Source organism: Neophocaena asiaeorientalis, unplaced genomic scaffold (assembly GCF_003031525.2).
Source record: "Neophocaena asiaeorientalis asiaeorientalis breed wild unplaced genomic scaffold, Neophocaena_asiaeorientalis_V1.1 scaffold30, whole genome shotgun sequence".
NCBI classification, from domain to species: Eukaryota; Metazoa; Chordata; class Mammalia; order Artiodactyla; family Phocoenidae; genus Neophocaena; species Neophocaena asiaeorientalis.
Genome location: NW_020174923.1, coordinates 8188872 through 8207914, shown reverse-complemented (window position 1 = coordinate 8207914; position 19043 = coordinate 8188872). Strand labels below are relative to the sequence as shown.

The window sequence follows — 19043 nt, the reverse complement described above, 5'->3', positions numbered from 1 at the left end:
TCGTATATCGCCTTCATTTTTTTTTTAATTTGTCTTTCCATCTGCTGTTGATTGGGTGATTTCCATTATTCTATCTTCCAGATCACTTATTTGTTCTTCTGCATTATTAATCTGCTATTCATTGCCTTTAGCTCAGTTTTTATCTTGGCAATTGAGTTGTCTAATTTTGACTGGTTCCTCTTTATAGTTTCTAGTCCCTTGTTACAGTGATCTATATTTCTATCAATCTTTCTTCATTCCTTTAACATTTTTATTACCTCCTTTTGGAATTTGGGGTCTGGTCAACTGAAGAGGTCTGTTTCATTGTATTTTCAGGGGATTTCTCTTGTTCTTTTAATTGGGAGTAGTTCTTCCACTTTTTCATTTTACTTAAATTCTCTGTCTCTGAATTTAGGAGAAACGATTTTCTACTGTGGTCTCAAAGGGCTGCTTTTACATGGGAGTGACCCGGTATAGACTGTGTGAGTCCAATATTTTTGGTGTGAGGGCTGTTTTGGGTATGGATGTCTGCCACATCTTTCCTCAGGGTGTGCTGGCTGTTGTCCCTTTGATAGGGGGCGTGTTTGGTGTTGTGGTGACCAGAGCCTGCACTGGATGTTGGGTGGGTCCTCCTCTTTGCTCTGTGGTTGTCACAGCTATGTTGGGGGCAGGGTCTGCTCCCCAGCTGTTGGAGTAGAAGCTCCCAGATCCAGCTCTAAGCTGCAGTGTGAGGTAGGTGGGACTGGAGCACTTCCGCTGGGAAAAGAACCCTTGCGTATTCCTCCCCAGGGGTTGCCCCCGGGGACATGCAATTCTGTGATGCTGCCTGACACACGTGCCTACCAACAAAGTCAGCTGCTGCTGGACCTGCCCCTGCTGAGGGAGTGCTGATAATAGGCTCAGATGTCAGCCCTGCCCCGCCGCAGTGTATGCACTCCCAGAGCCCATGGCCACTGTAGCCAAGCCCCACCTGAGCACACTGACAGCAGGGGTCTTATATGGCAGACTCCCGCCCCCCGTCTTGCACGTGTTAACAATGGTGCCCAGACCATACTCCAGGCCCTTTGGGCTGTTTCCACACAGCTAAATCAAGTCTTCTCCCTGGGTCTGTCTGCTGAAGCCCCAGCCACTGTGCATACTAGCAGTAGCATGTTTTGGGCTGAGAAGTGTGGAGACGTGGCCGCTGTCGGTGCTGGTCTCTCTCTACCCTGCCTGGCAGCAAGTCAGCACCCACCCACACCTCCCGAGCAAAGTCCAGGCCACTCAGCTCCCTGTCTGCCCCAGCGGGCCTCCCAAATGGTAAAGAGGGATCCCAAGATGAGGGAACCTTTCCTCTTTCAGAGCTCCCTCCCAGGGGCCCAGTTTCCATCTGCTTTGTTTTTTTTCTTCTGTCCTACCTGGTTACAAAGAGATCTTTCTTACAGCTTTGGTTGTGACAGATCTTCTGACAGCTTTCAGTTGGCTTTCTGGGAGAACTCTTCCACCTATAGATGTATTTTTTTTTAAATTAATTTATTTTTGGCTGTGTTGGGTCTTCGTTTCTGTGCAAGGGCTTTCTCTAGTTGTGGCGAGTGGGGGCCACTCTTCATCGCGGTGTGCGGGCCTCTCACTATCGCGGTCTCTCTTGTTGCAGAGCGCAGGCTCCAGACGCACAGGCTCAGTAGTTGTGGCTCACGGGCCTAGTTGCTCCGCGGCATGTGGGATCTTCCCAGACCAGGGCTTGAACCCACGTCCCCTGCACTGGCAGGCAGATTCTCAACCACCGCGCCACCAGGGAAGCCCTATAGATGTATTTTGTTGTTGTTGTTGTTGCGGTATGCGGGCCTCTCACTGTCGTGGCCCCTCCCGTTGCGGAGCACAGGCTCCGGACGCGCAGGCTCAGCGGCCATGGCTCACAGGCCCAGCCGCTCCGCGGCATGTGGGATCCTCCCGGACCGGGGCACGAACCTGCGTCCCCTGCACCTGCAGGCGGACTCTCAACCACCGAGCCACCAGGGAAGCCCTGTAGATGTATTTTTGATGTTTGTGGGAGGAGATGAGCTCTGTGTCCTTCTACTCCATCTTTTTTTTTTTTAATTTTTGGCTGCATTGGGTCTTCGTTGCTGCGCGTGGGCTTTCTCTAGTTGTGGTGAACGGGGGCTACTCTTCGTTGCAGTGCGCGGGCTTCTCATTGCGGTGACTTCCCTTGTTGCAGAGCACGGGCTCTAGGTGCGCGGGCTCAGTAGTTGTGGCTCGCGGGCTCTAGAGCACAAGCACAGTAGCTGTGGCGCACGGGCTTAGCTGCTCCGCGGCATGTGGGATCTTCCCGGACCAGGGCTCGAACCCGTGTCCCCTGCATTGGCAGACGGATTCTTAACCACTGCGCCACCAGGGAAGTCCCTACTCTGCCATCTTGATCTCCCTCCCCTAGTTAGTGTTCTTATCACAACCTGGCTCAGGCTCTCATCAAAATGCATTTATGTTCTCTGATCTCACAGCAACCACAGCCAGCAGAGGCCAGCCCCAGGTGAAAAGAACTGGATCCAGCCCTGCTGGTCAAGCGGGGTCCCTGGAGTCACAGTGCTGGAGTGGTAGGAGGGGCCGTGGACTTCTGGCGCGCGCAGGGACTTCCTTTAGGCAGCCTGACACAGCGCCAACTTTGTAGATGGAGTGACAACGTGGAGGAGGGGCCCGGGGGCCCCAGATATTCACCACCCCCACACCCAGGGTGTTCACACCCCCTCACTCCTCCAGGCCTGGGCATCCCAGGAAAAGATGAGAAATAGCACAGCTCCTCCTCTGCACCTCACATCCCAACAAAATATTTATTATTTCAAGAAATCTTTTTAAAAAAAAAAGAGAGAAAAAAGAGTATCTCTATTGCTTTCCCCCGACAGGTCAGGTCCTTGGTGACTGTTGAGTTTCTGTGGCCACAGGAGCTGCCCAGGCCGCGAGGGCTCTCTGATGGGAGGTATCCACCTTCAGGCCCTGCCCTCTGGACTCAGGGCCCTGTGGCTGCCTCCCTGGAAGGGAGGAGGGGCAGGCCTAGGTGGGTGGGGCGGGTTGCCTGGAAGGGAGTGGGATTAAAAACGGGGTTGGGGTGGCAGTGTTTCTGACGGCCCGATCTGTTTCCTCAGGTGAAGGGGGAGGCATGCCACACGGATGGACGGCTGGATCCAGAGGCGGTTGGAGGCTGGAGGAAGCTGGAGGTTAGGGACACGGACGCAGCATTGATGGGGCAGGGGTGGCTACGTGGGGGTAGCAGGCCTGGGCATCCAGGAACTGGGCCACGTGTGCCATGGGGCTGAAGCTTCATCCCAAGCCTACAAAAGATGCTTAGGAGGTGGGGGCAGGGTAGATTCTAGAGCCTGTTCTCAGAGGCTGGGGTGGGGACTGAGGCTTTGGAAACAAATCCACGGTCTGCAATCGAAGTCATGCTGGGATAGGTTTCAGGAAATGCCCAAAGTGAAGAAAGTTGGAATAAGCAAGAGGGAAACAATTCAACCCAGGGTCTAAGTGGTCCCCGCAACCCTAACTGTGGTACCCAAGTGTGGAAAGGAGGGGAATTTGGGAAAACAGGAGGGGTGGGGGGGCTGAGGAGGCATGAACAGGGTCCCCCAGCCTGGCCTCCCCCCAGTCCCCGGCCCTTTCTGTCCACACCCCAAACAACTCCACAGGGACAAGGCTGACCCCTCACACATCACTCCCCACTCTGTGGACCCTCCAGTGGGCCACTGGGCAAGCATCACCCTGCTTCCTCTATCGTATGCCCAGAGGCCCCATCCTTGGGCCCAAGAAGGACAAAGGCCCTCACTCCACCTGGTCCAGATCTGGTCTTGCACAAAGCAAGGGGCCTCCGACCACCTGCTCCTGGGCCAGTGGGACCCTCTGACCAACCCCCAGCTGCTTGGCCACAACGCTGCCACGAGCCCTCGGGGTGAGAGCAAGGAGCCTGCCTAGGGTGGGCACCAGGCACTCGGCAGATTTGCCTCCCTCCCCAGACCCGCGCACCTATGGGCTCGGCCCACCTCCCGGCCAAGAAAGGAGGCTCCAGCCTGGGGGCGTTGCGGGGTGGGGGGCTAGGGCGGGTCGCTGGAGCTCGGAATCTGCTGGTGCTTTCTCCTGCGGCGGGGAGGGCCAGCCGGTGGGCGCCCTCACAGACAGTCCTGGCACAAGGCCACCTGGCCCTTGCGGAAGTCTCGGCAGGGGCAGAGCCGGCGGTACTTGCTGCTGGAGCCGGCACAGCTGAAGAGCAGAGGCTCCTTCTGCAGGAAGCACTCCTGGCCCGGCTGGGCAAAGGCCGGGTACAGGTGGTTCATCTCCGACTCGGTGCCATCACAGGGCACCTGCAGCCTGGGTGGGCACCAACGGAGGTGGTCACTCAGCGTGCGGGGCGGGGGCTGCCCCAGCCTGGCACTGCCCACTCCCTCTCCCTGGCCCATCCCATTCCAGACCCAGGGAGATGTCTCTAGGAGGCGCCAGGACAAACGCTGGGCTGCAGCTCCTTCCCGCCCCTGCTGTGAGAGAGGAGAGTGGGCAGGAGGGTGGGGGGCCCAGGCTCACCCATCAGGGGGAACCTGGGGCAGCTTCTGTGGCCTGGACCTAGAAGGTGCCCAGACAGGCTGGGCAGGGGCTGAGGGAGGGATGAGGAGGTCAGGGACTGAGCAGGGAGCTTCCCCTGGTGGTTTGGGGCAGAGGCTTTGCCAAGAGTGGGCAGCTGTGCTGTGGATACCTGCCCGGAAGGTCCCTTCTGGATCCTTCCTGACTCACTGGAAAGCACCGCATGCCCCCACTGCTGGCAGGGCCGGGGGCAAGGCGGCCACGGGAGCAAAGGAACTACAGGTGAGGTCAGCTGGGCCGGGTCGGGCCGGGGCTCACTCACGTCTGGAAGGCGTCCTGGCTGTTGAGGAAGGGGAAGAAGGAGGGCTCGCAGATCAGCCCGTGGTCCAGGCAGGCGTCCGTGCAGGCCCTCCCAGCGGCAGCCAGCCAGGCCCGGAGGGAGTGCGCTGGGGGCCAGGCCCCGGGGACCAAGCTGGCGTTGCGGGCCCACTTGAGATGAGTGGCGTTGGGGGCCAGGATGAAGGGGCTCTCCGGGGCTCGGGCCCCTGGGGGGGCAGGGCCTGGGGCTGCACAGAAGTCCTGCCCAGAGGAAAGCAGTGTCAAGAGGGAAAATGGAATACCTCACTCCCAACTCATCCTGTGGGTAGGGGTTGCAGGGGGAGGGTCTTCCCTACTCCCCACTCACTCACTAAACTTCTAAACAACTGTGTAATAAAAATGAAAAATGAGTCTTTGCATTTCTGTGCTGTGATATGGGGGTTGAGACTCGAGCTGGGGGCCCAGGGCAGGGGTGCCCCAGGCCTGGTCTCTGAGCAGTACTGCTCGGCCCTGCCCATCTCCAACCCCCGCGCGGAAGGAAACAGATTGGAGAAGGACCTGGAGGTTAAAGCACGCTGCACCCTGGGCAGAGGTGGGGCCTCAGACACTGGAGCCAGCTCGGCCCCTGGAGACAGAGAGTGGGGGACCCACCTACCTGGTGCTGGATGTAGGCATGGACCCGCTCCAGCATCCCCTCACACGTGTACTCGTAGGGCAGGTAGGGGTCCACCTGTGCAAGAGACAGGCAGACACATGGGGCAGGAGAAGCCCTGGGCCTCCCCAGACCTGGCTGCTCGGCCCTGGGAGCAGCCAGATCTGGGGGCTCTCACGGCCTGCACCCAGGGAGCCGACCACCCTATCCACGCAGATGCCCCGCTCCCCGGTGCACCCTTCAGTGGCCCTCGGGGGCCTCACGACAGCTCATCCCTCCCTGACCCCCTCCCACTTCCACTGAGCTTCTCCTCTTTCCCTAAAGCTCAGCATTCCATCCCCTCCTCGGCTGTGATGCCTGCTCTTCCCCAGCCAACCACCAGATGCACCCTCCCCTCTTAGACGTCACCTCCTCCAGGAAGCAGACCCAGAGCTCCACCCCACCTCCTGTTAAAGGACCACTTTCCTTTGCACACACCCCAGACTTTCCCAGTAGAGAATTAGTGCCTGTGTCATCATTTCTGATTTTTTTTTTTTTTTTTTTTTTTTTTTTTTTTTTTGCGGTACGCGGGCCTCTCCCTGTTGTGGCCTCTCCCGTTGTAGAGCACAGGCTCAGCGGCCATGGCTCACAGGCCCAGCCGCTCCGTGGCATGTGGGATCTTCCCGGACCGGGGCACGAACCCGTGTCCCCTGCATCGGCAGGTGGACTCTCAACCACTGCGCCACCAGGGAAGCCCATCATTTCTTATTTATCCCTTGTCTCCCTCAGGTCATAAGCCCCATGGGCTGTGGGACCACAGCTTGTTCACCATTAAATCCCTGGTGCCTGGCACAGTGCCTGGTACACAGGAGTCACTGAGGAACTAGTCATGGAATGAAAAAGCATCCCCAGCTCTGCCTGTGTTCTGCCCAAGATGTGGAAGTTTCACGCAAAGCAACACAGGGAATCTCCCAGCCTGATGGAATGAGATGACATTTGTAAAGCTTCCTGCCCAGACCAGGCACCCGGGAGCTACATGAACTAGGTGCCCCCAAAGGGAGGCCACATACCGTCAGTCTAAATATCAGAGTTATAGAACAGCACACGCTGGGGCCGACGGGACCAGATAGACTTGGTAGCTGGGGCGCAAGGAGCAAGGGGAACGGAAGAGGTGATGAGGCCGCTGCCTCCCCAGCGCGAGTACCCCCACCTCCTCTCCAGTCTTCTTACCTGGCCACCCCCTCCCTGTTTACAGCAACCCTCGGTGGCCCAGCACACACAGCCTCCTTGGAGGAAACTGTCGGCCAGGTGGGCGGGAGGCGAGATCGCAGTGACCTGGGAGATGTTCCATCTCAGACTCAGAGGAAGGTCTGTTTTGGCCTTTGGCCCCACCCCCCACTCCCCACCATGTGTGTTGGCACCATACCCAGCCCAGCCGCCTCCTGATAATGCCGTTTCCCTGCCAGCAGCTCCAGAAATCAGGCAGTTTCCGCCCAGGTAGTGAAGTGTTGCTGGTCTGCCCAAGTCCTTTCTCCGCATCAGAGATGGGTGTGTCAGAACCCAATCAGGCTGCGCTGGGTCCTGCCTCCTGTAGACCCCACCTCGAAGGGCTGGAGGCCCATCCTGGGCCCTCTGGCCCACGGGACATCCCCGACTTCAAGCTGAGGAGGGCCTCAGGGAAGCAGCAGCTACCACCAGGACTGATTCTTGGGACCAGGCCCCACCCATCTGACCGTGCCGCGGTTCTGACTTCACCTGCCCTGTGAGTCGGTGTCCTTAATCCTGGGGCAGATCCGGGATCCCAGAGAATCCCCAGGTCCACATCCAGCCACCACTCCACAGCCCATCAACCAGCACAGCCTTTCCAGCCCTGAGCTCCACACAGCCAATCCCAACCCCAGCTGATGGCCACCAAGGCCCCGGCCGCCAGCTGCTGCCCCAGGGGATCCCCAGTCGCCTCGGGTCCAAGACTTCAAGTCCTGGTTATAAATAAACCCACCAGAGAAGAGATTTCCCCTCCAACTATCACCCTGCCTGCTCCTGGCGGCAGCCACCGAGTCATCCCCGGGGGTGGTTTGAAGCCCATCACGTGGTGATTCTAAGCCCCCCCTCCACCCGTGAGAGGGAGGGGACCATTCGCAGCAGCCACGTCCCGCCTGCTGTGAATCTCCCACCGGAGGAGCCAGCCTGCCTGGAAATTACCCCCATTAGGTTTAATTACAGGTGTGCATGGTGATCCGTCTGGACAGAAAGGCAGGTGCTGGTCCTGCCGGGATTGCTGGCCTGTGACGATGAGGGGGGAAGGGGGCGGGAACAAACCAGCAAGATTTCAATAAAAAAATTTTAAAAACCCGCAAACTCCAAGGCTGCACCGGTCCTTTTAAATCAGAAGCTGGGGATAGGCCAGGGAATCTGCATTTTAAACACCTCTCAGGCAATTCTTGGGTAAAGGGTTAACCGTCCAAGAGTCAGGCTGGGGGTGGGATGGCTAAAGGCAGCGGGGGCACGGGCTGGTTTGAGGTCCAGCTGCAATTCAGCCTGACGAATCTGCAGTACCTTGGTTCCTGGACCCTTTTGTTATTCTTTTTTTTTTTTTTGCAGTAAGCGGGCCTCTCACTGTCGTGGCCCCTCCCACTGCGGATCACAGGCTCCGGACGCGCAGGCTCAGCGGCCATGGCTCACGGGCCCAGCCGCTCCGCGGCACGTGGGATCCTCCCGGACCGGGGCACGAACCCGCATCCCCTGCACTGGCAGCCGGACTCCCAACCACTGCGCCACCAGGGAAGCCCTGATTTTTAATTAACTAACAATTAAACAGATGTTCATGTTTTAAAAAATCAAGAGAAAACAAGGCAAAGCAAGTTCTACCTCTGACCCCAGATGCCCAGCCCCTCCCCCAGGGCAGGCACTGTTATCAGTTTCTTGTGTGTCCAGCCAGAAATAACGCGTGAATAGATGAGCAGGCTCACACGCACCGACGCCCCCCAACATACACCCCTGTTTAGGTGTGCGGCTGGGAACATGGCTCTCCACAGGGCTGGGATATCGCTCACACAGGCACAAGGGATCTTGAAGGTGCAGCCAGACCTGAGGCCTGGGGGTGGACAAAAGCCTTCCTGGTCCCCTTCCCACCCCGCCCCTGCTCCCCTGGGGTGGAAGTCCCAGAGGGTTGCTTTTGCAAGGGGTGCAGAGAGGGAGCAGGGACAGAGTGCAGGATGGGGGTCCCCTGCAGGGCAGCTTCCCACAGCGCCCTCCCCCACCGTCTGTCGGGGGGTGGGCGGCTTTCTCTAGCTTGCTCAGCCCAGTGTTGAGAGCTGACACCTGCCCCCCCGGTTCAGCCTCAGCCAGCGGTGGATGCAGTTGTGGGAAAAACACCCCGGTTTCCTCATTTCTCAGGACAAGCCGGGATGCGAGTACCCCACCTCTCGGAGGTCCCCGCCGGCACTGAGCACCAGGTGCTTGAAGGCAGGGGTAACCTTCTTGATGACACACCCTGACTCACTGGCACTCCAGGACCTTCCTTCCTGGGATCACCCCCCAGATAAACTACTTGTGCTCAAATCCCTGCCTGGGGTCAGCTCCGGGAAGAACCCAACCTCAGTCCGGGACCTGGAGGAACTTCCAGCAGAGGAGGATTTGTTTAAGCAGATGCTTAAGAGGGGGCGGAGGGCTCTCCCTGCACCACTGGTGGAGGTCCAGGGGTTCAGCCACTTTGCGGGTCAACCTGCCCGCATCTGCCACAACCAGAGATGCACCTAGGCTGTGATACAGTTTCCTTGGTACTTTCACTAGAGAAACACTCACACCCAGACAGGAGGGAAGGACGAGAGTGGGGTGGGTAGAAGAAGGGGGTGGGCAGGGTGGGCATGGATTTTCTGGGGTCATTTGCTGAGGGGGTGGGCTAAGACCGAGAGTGCCGAATGGGAGGGACTGATCCACGGGATGCAGGAGGGTGTTAAAAAGAAAATATAATGCAGGGACTTCCCTGGTGGCACAGTGGTTAAGACTCTGAGCTCCCAGTGCAGGGGGCCCGGGGTCAGTCCCTGGTCAGGGAACTAGGTCCCACATGCTGCAACTAAGAGTTCGCATGCCACAACTAAGGAGTCAGCGAGCCACTAGTCCAGTGGTTAGGACTTGGCACTTTCACTGCCAGGGCCTGGATTCAATCCCTGATCAGGAAACTAACATCCTGCAAGTTGCATGGCACGGCCAAAGGAAAATTTAAAAAAATACGCAACCCTGCCTCCCGGTCAGGACAACCAAGCAGTGCTCTGGACCCAAAGTTAAGCCCTTAAGACCGTATGGGGCATCGATGCGCAGTGGCCTCTGCCCCAAGCCCGGCAGTGTCCCCAGCTCCCCAGACAGCTGTGTGTCCTCCCGGGCAGGGCTCTCCCTTGTGGTGGCCCCTGCCCCAGCAGCCTAATGCTCTCTGATTCTGCCACAAGTCCGCCCAGAGCAGCACAACCACCCCCAGCCCCCCGCCAGGGAGGGCACACTCCGTGAGCTTGGTGATGGGCAGAGAAGGGGACCTGACAGGACTGGGGTTTTTTGCTCAGCCTGGTGTCCGAGCTACAGCAAGAAATGGGTCCAGAGGGATCACGGAGAGCAGGGCTGCCCCTCCACCAGGTGCTCACACAGTCTGCCTGCTTCTCAAAATGAAGGGACCGCGAGAGCGCACACGCACAGGGAGCCATCAAAAGCCACAGAGGTGCCCACCGGGGAGAGGAGCTGCACAAGCCCCTCCTTGCCCTCCGCCCACACCCACCAACACTTACTTGCTGGAGGAAACGCAGAACGCTCTACCCACTTGCTATGCAAAGGCAGCACCACCCAGACCTGGTTTGAAATGCAGGGCTTCGGCCCCACCCAACTTGCTGACTCTAAACCTGCGCTTTAACAAGACCCCCAGGTGATCTGTGTGCACATTATAGTCTGAGATGTGCTGCTAAAAGACCACAGGGACAGCAGAGTTCAAAGAACCTCCACGCGTTCATCCTGAAAACATTTACTCAGCACTTAACCTGTGCTAGGGGTGCTCGCAGGACCCGGCCCCCAGAGACACGTGATAAATGATTCTGCATCCAGGGCTGCCCCGTAAGGCTGTGCAGGTTGCTCACAGCACAGAGGCAGGTTTTCCCCCACTCCCTCAACAAACACACACGCATCCAAGCTGCCAACCCAGGCCTGCAAGTCTGAATTCACCAAGACGAGCATCTTTTTCTAATTATAGCAAAGACCCAAAGTTTAGGATATTGGTGGTCCCGACTGGATCCGAGCCTCACCTGGGTTCTCACGATGGTCTTGATGGCTGCTTCAAGCTCCTCTGAGTTGTTGTAGTCGACAGTCCACACGTGGGGCTTGCCAATGAAGCTCTCTGCGTAGGGATGCTGGGAGAACACCTAGCCAGGGCACAGAGACGGGAGGCTTCTCCCTCTGCCTGCCAAGCTGGGCTGCGTGAAGAGCAGAAGCCCCCCACCCATCTGTCCCATCTCTCCCTTCACCCCATGTCTCAGTCTCCCCCTTCCAGGAACTGCAGGGGTCCCATCTCGGACCCTCCCGATGTGGGACCAGGCCCTTCCCACTCACCTCTCTGGAGGTGGGTTTGCCCCGGAAGAACTCATGGTTGAGCGAGCTGTGGGGCGGGCTGAAGCGGGACTGCAGGAAGACACAGCCGTTGGCGATGGCCTCCAGTGGGGCAGGGCCCTCGTAGGGGAAGCCAAACCCTATGAAGAGCTGCAGAACCGAGGTGGCACGGTGGTCAGGGAAGGTTGGGTATCACAGCCCAGGAGCCCCAGGAAGCTGGGAGCGAGGCTGGGGTTGGGACATTCACAGGAGGCATCTGGGGCAGCAGAGAGCCCAGAGCAGCTGTGTGCCTCAGCCATTGTGGAATCAGGACATCTAGTTAGGTCATATCAATGGCCTCCTCCTGCTCTAAAGGCTATGACTCTGGAGGGGAAAAGAACAAGGGTTCCCAAGCTTAGAAGGCTTCAGGCCACTCCTACAGCTGACCTCAAAGGACCTTTACTCATTCACCCAAAAAACATTCATTCAGTACCTGACTTGTACTAGGAGTGCTCAGAGGGTTGGCCCCGAAAGGTGATCAATAAGTCATTCTGAATCTGGGGTTGCCATGTAGGGTTGTTCAGGTTGCTCACTGCACAAAGATACCCTCTCTCCACCCCGACACACACACGCACACACACACACGAGGCCTGAAGAAATAAGTTATGGTGAGAACAGGAGAGGACCTGGCAGCTGGCTAGAGACTCTCCAGCCTTCACTGACACTTCAGGGCCCAACAGCAGGATCACGCTCCAGGGACACAGCTCAGGGAATTCCAGATGCAGTTCGTCAGAACTACTGGCCTGATGGAACTCCAGCCAGGCTGCGCCCCGTCCCTTTGCCCCCAGCCTGCCCTTCCACCCTCTCAGTGGCTCTGAAAGCCAGGTCCAGGAGTCAGCTGGGCTGCACTGGTGTTGGGGCGGGGGGGGCAGGTGGGCAGCCCAACTCCTCTTCACCATCACTGAGCCCCACTCAGGTCCGTTTCACTGTGGGGCCTCCCCTGCCTGATGGCCATCCCCATCTCTGCCCCCAGCTCTGACCAGCCCCTAAGAGGCCCAGACACGAGGCTCAGGGCAGTAGTGTCCTGGGCATGTCCACACGTAGAGGGGGCCACAAGTGATGGCGGCAGGCATGGCAGGCACGTATGGGCACCTCCTGGATGTCTATGGCCGGGCTGGGGTGAGGATGGAGGACGGGCTGGGGCTCACTTTGGCCTTGCGCAGCAGCTGCTGGAACTCAGGCTGCGGCAAGAGGCCATGGTTCTTCACGAAGGCCGGGACTTCGGGGGGCCGCTGGCTCTCGTAGTACACGGTGCCGTGGATCTCCATGTACTTGTTCAGGATACTCAGGAACTTCTCCTTCCCCTGGAAGAGGAGATGGAGGGGATGGGAGCCTTGCTCCAACCTCAGACGGCAGAGCCAACTGAAGAGACACCCCCGGTCAGTAAGTCGGAAAACATGGGGCCAGTCTCAGGTCGGCCCCTAACCAACTGTGTGACCCTGAGGAGGCCCCTGCCCTCTCTGGTCCTCAATTTCTTTATCTATGAGTTACAGAGGTTGGATTAGACCAGAGGCCTCCTGACTGTTTTTAGCCACGGACCTGTTCTCTTTCCAAAGGTCTCCTATAGAGACCAACATTTAATTGTATCCAGCTGGAGCTACTTGCCCTCCCCTGAATCGCTGATGACCTCCAAGGACCTCTGAGGAGGCATGGGGCATAGGTGAATACATAACACCTCAGCGTCCGGGCACCCATCTGACGCTACGGCCAGGGCCCTGAGCTGGGAGCGAGCTGCGGTCAATGTAGGACCTCAACAGGAACAAGCATGGGATCGGCTGCTGGGTTCTATTTTTTAGAGATTTTCTGAGGCTCGCAGAAGAGAGGGAGGGGAATGTAGCTTCGAGATCACGGAGAAGGGTGGGGCGTGGGGCTCTCTTCAGGGAGGATTAGTTCCCAACAGGCCAATGGGTCAGACAAAAAGAACTCATGGTTCCCCACACCCCGCCGGCCAGCATGAGATCAGACCACCAGGAGCTCCAGCCCAGGTTCACTTTATTAACCACAGCTCTTGTAGAATATTATCAATGGACATCAGAATAATTGTTAACAATTCACATTTTGAAACTCAAACTGTATACATTTTTCACAAGGAGGCCTTCCACTTTGGGTAATGCAGATCAGCCCTGCCTCTGAGAATGACCAGGAAAAACGGGAAAATGTAAAATACATCTATGAAGGCCCTGGAAAATCTAACAAAGGATGAAGAATTACAAGGCCAAGACCTGGGAGAAGGAGGAAAAGAGATTGCTGAGGCCAGTGTTGGGGTTGGTTTTCCCCCTGGGGGCACCTGCTGATTCCAGGGGCAGCATCTAGGCAGCTAAGCAGACCTGGGAGACAAAAGTCAGAGTTTGGGGCCTGCCAAAGATGGGGAGCCCTGATGGAAATCCACACTTTGGGTTGGAACTCTGAGGAGTTACAGCCTGGAAGAAAGGAGGGACCAGAACTAGAGCAGCTCTGGCAGGGGCTGAATCCTTTTAAAATTGTCTCAATCACTATCATTGGTTGAGGTGACCTGGGATTGCTAGGGCCCCAGCTGTAATCCAAGGATAAAAGTAAATCCTCTCTGGAAGAAGAGAGTATCATCCTTGACCTCAAATTATTTCTACAGTTTTTCATATTCATTTTCCAGAACTATCTAGAGGTAGTTTTTCTCAAAAAGAAAAAAAGAAAAGAGAACCAGTAAAATCCCAATCAAAATCCCAGCATGCTTTTTAAAATAGGAATTGACAAGCTAATTCTAAAACTCATTTGGAAATGCAAGGACCTAGAAGAGACAAAATAACTTTGAAAAAGAAGAAGAAATGGGGTAGACTTATATTACCTGATTTCAAGACTTATTGTAGAGTTACAGTAATCAAGACAGTGTGATATTGGCATCGAGAGAGACAGATCAACAGAACAGAACAGAGAGTCCAGAGATAGACCTACACATGTAGGGTCAATTGAATCCTGGCAAAGATGCAAAGACATTTCAGTAGAGGAAGGATAATCTTTTCAACAAACAGTCATGGATCACTCTATATGAAAAAAAAAAAAGAAAAAGGAAAGGGAAGGGAAAAAAGGACTTCAACCCAGACTTCATATCATATATAAAAGTTCATTCAAAATGGATCACAGACTTAAATGTGAACCTAAAACTATAAAACTCATAGGAGAAAAATCTTTGTGACCTGGGGTTAGACAAAGATTTCTTGGACACACCAAAAGCACAATCCATAAAAGAAAACACTGGACTTCATTAAAATTAAAAACGTTTGCTCTTTGAAAGATGCTGTTAAGAGAAAGACAAGCCACAGCCTGGGAGAAAATTTTTGCAAAGCATCTATTTGTTAAAGAACCTATATCCAGAATATGTAAAGAACTCTAACCACTCAATAATAAGAAAATAAACAACCCAATCTTTTAAATGGGCAACATTTTTGAAGGTATTTCACCAAAAAAGATAAACGGAAGACAAATAAGCACACAGAAACATCTTCAACATCCTTAGTCATTAGAGAATTACAAATTAAACCCACAATAAGATAATACCGCACACCTGTTAAAATGGCTAAAATTAGAAAGACTGACCATGCCAAGTATTGATGAATTTGTAAAGGAATTGGAACTCTCATACATTGCTGGCAGGATTGTAAAATGGCAAAACCACTTTTCTTAAAACGTTAAACATAGTTCTACAATATGACCCAGCCATTCCACTCCTAGGTATTTACCCACAAGGAATGAAAGCATACGTGTGTACAAAGATATGTACGTGAATGTTCATAACAGCTTTATTTGTAATAGCCAAATACTGGAAACAACCCAAATGTCCACTAGCAGGTGAATGGATAAATAAAGTGCAGTCCATCCACGCATGGAATACTACTCAGAAATGAAAAGGAATGAACTATTGTTACATGCAACAGGATGACAGAGTCTCAAAATAATTATACTCAGAGAGAAAATCCAGACAAAAATGAATATATACCATATGATTCCATTTATATAAAATTATATCAATAGAAGATGAGAACTAATCCATAGCAACAGAAAGCAGACCACTGGTTGCCTGGAGATGAGGAGAGGAGAGATGGGAGGAAGAGATGCCAAAGGGAAGAAGGGATTTCAGGGGTGGTGGATCTATTCTCTCTCATGATTGTGGTGATGGTTTCACGTAAGTCAGAAACCATAAAAGTATACACTTGGAACAAGTTTAGTGTATTGCATGTCAATTTTCCCCAATAAAGCTATTAAAATAGATTTTTAAATACGTTGATTTTTTAAAAAATATCACGTACATAAAGAGACAAGACTATATGATCAACACCCAAGAGACACAACAATAAAAACAGATTCATAGGAGATCTATATGCTGGAGTTACCAGGTACAGACTTTAAGATAATATGCTGAATATAGTCTAGGAAATAGAAGATAAAATTTGAAACCAAATGGAAAAAAAACCCCACAGTGGCAGAAACTAAAGACTAAATGGATGGATTTAACAGCAGATTAAACACAGCTGAAGAGAAACTTCACTTACTGAAAGAACAAAAGAAAACATCCAGAATGAAGCATAGAGAAACTAAAGGATGGAAACTGCAGAAAAGAATGCTGGAGACAAGGGGATATAATGAAGATTTAATGTCTGTGTAAATGGAGTCCCAGAAGTACAGGAGAGAGATTGGGGCAGAAGCAACATTTAAAGAGAGAGTAGCTGAGAATTTCCTAAAATTAGTGAAAGGTCAAACCACAGATCCAAAGAGACCTACAAACTCCATGTAGGATAAAAACAAAACAAAACAGAACAAACAAACAAGCAAAAAACCACACTGAGGCTTATCATAGTACAACTTCTGAAAACCAAACGGAAGCCTTCAAAGCAGGCAAAGGAAAACACAAAAAAGAAATTACCTTTAAAGGAACAATCAGACCTACACTGACTTCTCAACAGAAATGACAGAAGGCAGAGGACAAGCTAGGATTTGTACATAATGAATATATCCTCCGAGACATTCTTAGAAAATCAAAAACAGCAGTCCCAGACTAAGTTGGTTTCTTCTGGAGACGGGCAATGATTCCAGATGGAATCTCAGAGATGTAAGAAGGAACAGAGAACAATACAAAGGGTAAATGTGGGTAAATGGAAATGAATATTGACTTTGCAAAACAACAGTAGCAACAACAGTGATAATAATATATCGTGGGGTATAAAATATTTGGAGAGTATTAAAATACCATAAAACATATAAGCTGGGGCCGGATAGAAATAAAACATTTTAAAGTTCTTTTATAACCCAATGAAACGTAAAAGTATTGGCTTAGACGTTGATAAGTCAAAGGTGCGTGTTATAACCTTTGGGGTAGTGTAAAGAGTATAAAAATATTAAGAAGATCGGGACCAAAAGAATATGAGAGTACAATTAGCCAAAGGGAGGTGGATTTTTAAAAATATATCAATGTAAAAGGATAAGAAATGAGCGGAAAAGGAACATAGAACAGGTAAAAAAAAAAAAGAAACCAACTAATAAAATGGTAGACGCAAAGCCAAATCATATCAGTAATCACACCAAAAATTTTAAAGGATTACTTATTATAAAACTGAATTATGGCCCTAGAAAAAAATCAAATCAAGGACATAAAGTGTTTAGAAAATGTCTCCAAAGCCCCCATTCAACTTCCTGATCCCATTACCAGAGCAGCTATTATTAAGTTTCTTGTGTGCCTTCCTCAGATCTTTTATGCATTATAAGCAGGTGTACATTTCCTTTAAAACACACACATACGGGCTTCCCTGGTAGCGCAGTGGTTGAGAGTCCGCCTGCCGATGCGGGGGACACGGGTTCGTGCCCCGGTCCGGGAAGATCCCAGCGGAGCGGCTGGGCCCGTGAGCCATGACCACTGAGCCTGCGTGTCCGGAGCCTGTGCTCCGCAACGGGAGAGGCCACAGCAGTGAGAGGCCCGCGCACCGCAAAAAAAAAAAAAAAAAAAAAAAAAAAACACACACATACATGCACAAATGGGTTCACGTTACATGCACTGTTGAGCAACTTTTTTTCACCTAATCATACACGTGTGTGTATTTATGTATGAAAACTTAAAGTTTTACAAAACAATAATTACTCTTTAAATATAAAGTCCTCTGATATCCTTTTATTCTATTGTTTCTAAGTTATTCTGCTTCATTGTAAAGGCTAATCAAGGCTCTCTGAGTTAAAAAAAAGACAAATACTGCATGATCTCACTAATATGCAGAAGTGAAAAGAGTCAAACTCATAGAAACAGTAGAATGGTGTGAGTCAAGGGCTGGGCGGGGGCGGGGATGGGGACATATGAGTCAAAGGGGACAAACTTTCAGTTTTAAGATAAATAAATTCAGGGATTTAATGTCCAGCATGGTGATTATAGTCAATAAACCTATATTGTATACTTGAAATTTGCTAAGAGAGTCGATCTTAAATGTTCTCACCACACACACATGATAACTGAGGTGGTGGATGTGTTAATTAGCTTGATTGTGGCACTCGTTTCACAACGTAAATGTTTATCAAGCCATCATGTTGTACACCTTAAATACATACAATTTCTCTTTGTCAATTATACCTCAGTAAACCAGAGGAGAAAAAAAAAAAACAACAACCACCAGAGCTAAGTTGCAGTTTGAAAAGTCCACCTTAGCTCCCCCCAGAAGCACTTCTGAGGTCTGGAATGTTTCTTCCAACAGCAAGGCTGGGTTTGCCCTGCATCCGGACGAGCAGCCTCTCTCCCATCCCTCAGTCCTGCTCCCTGGGACAGGCTCTCCTAAAACAGCAGCATCTAAGCCTTAGCCTCCAGCTCTGGGGACCCAGGATAAGACAAGCCTCCTCGGCACAACATTCACCAAAGCCCTCTTCCTGACCCCGGCTGCCGCCCCCCTAAGGATGTCACGACCTCATACCCTCCTCCCTCCTCCGCTTCTCGCCACCTGGCCCCCTGAACTCTAGATGGCATTTGTCCCAGGATGCTGCTGTCATTCCTTCCTTCAGCCGGCCACCTCTGCCTTCCTTGGGTCACAAAGACCAGAGCAAAGATGTCTTTGGTCTCTCCAGACGCACAGGCTCAGCGGCCATGGCTCACGGGCCCAGCCGCTCCGCGGCATGTGGGATCCTCCCGGACCGGGGAACGAACCCGCGTCCCCTGCATCGGCAGGCGGACTCTCAACCACTGCGCCACCAGGGAAGCCCGGAAGCAGCTGCTTTGAGGTCTCTTGCACAGCGTTGCTCCTGGCTAACCCAGAGGCTCCTGAGCTAGAGAGAAAACTGTTCTCTTCCCAGGCCTCATAACCTCTCATTGTCTCGGGGCAGTTTCTTAACAGTATTTTCTGGTCCAAGCAGACACCGTCTGTGCTCGCTCCCTTGCCCAGCACCCCGGGCATCCTGGCAGCCAGCTCGTTTGGCCTCAAATGAGGATGAGTCCTCACCCCTCTCCCCACACCTGGCAGTGGGCACTGGTGTCTCAGCCAGGGCTTGGACCCGTAGTCCAGCTTAATCCAGAGCTTCTCTCTGCCTCTATCCAAGGCGTCATAACCGGGGAGGCTATGTAGAGTCAGAGTTAACTGTTCTGGCTCTTAGAGTTAGATGTGGGTTCAAATCCCAGCCCCACCACTTAACTAGCTTGTCACTCTAACCTCGTAGTTGACGGTCAAGTGAGAAAATATATGCGAGCACCTGGCAACAGTAAGCTCTGGATGGACCAATATTAGCCATGGCTATGACCTCATAGGGTTGTTGTGGCACAGACCAGGAGATGTCCCATAATATCGCTTTCCTCCCCCTTCCTCAGTCACAGAACTCCAGGGCTGAGCTGGGCACCTGGTTGCCGGGGGCACAGCCACTTCCAGCATCCCCTGAGACGCGGCATGGCCACGGGACGGAGACCTAGCCACAGGGCCATATGGGGAAGAGATGCGCGTAACGGTCAGGCGATGTCCCTAAA

General features: G+C 53.0%; 1 protein-coding gene across 2 annotated transcripts in view; it reads right to left on the bottom strand.

Moving 5' to 3' along the window:
- Positions 1–4112: 4112 nt before the first annotated feature.
- The window catches only part of MGAT5B (alpha-1,6-mannosylglycoprotein 6-beta-N-acetylglucosaminyltransferase B), a 66271-nt gene continuing 51340 nt past the window's right edge, over positions 4113–19043 (bottom strand). For both annotated transcript variants that reach the window (XM_024761038.1, XM_024761037.1), the window contains 6 exons: positions 12238–12393; positions 11054–11200; positions 10750–10866; positions 5492–5566; positions 4841–5097; positions 4113–4311 (listed from right to left, as the gene is read on the bottom strand). In XM_024761038.1, the coding sequence (XP_024616806.1) occupies positions 4113–4311; positions 4841–5097; positions 5492–5566; positions 10750–10866; positions 11054–11200; positions 12238–12393 (951 nt within the window). The remainder of the gene's footprint in view (positions 4312–4840; positions 5098–5491; positions 5567–10749; positions 10867–11053; positions 11201–12237; positions 12394–19043) is intronic.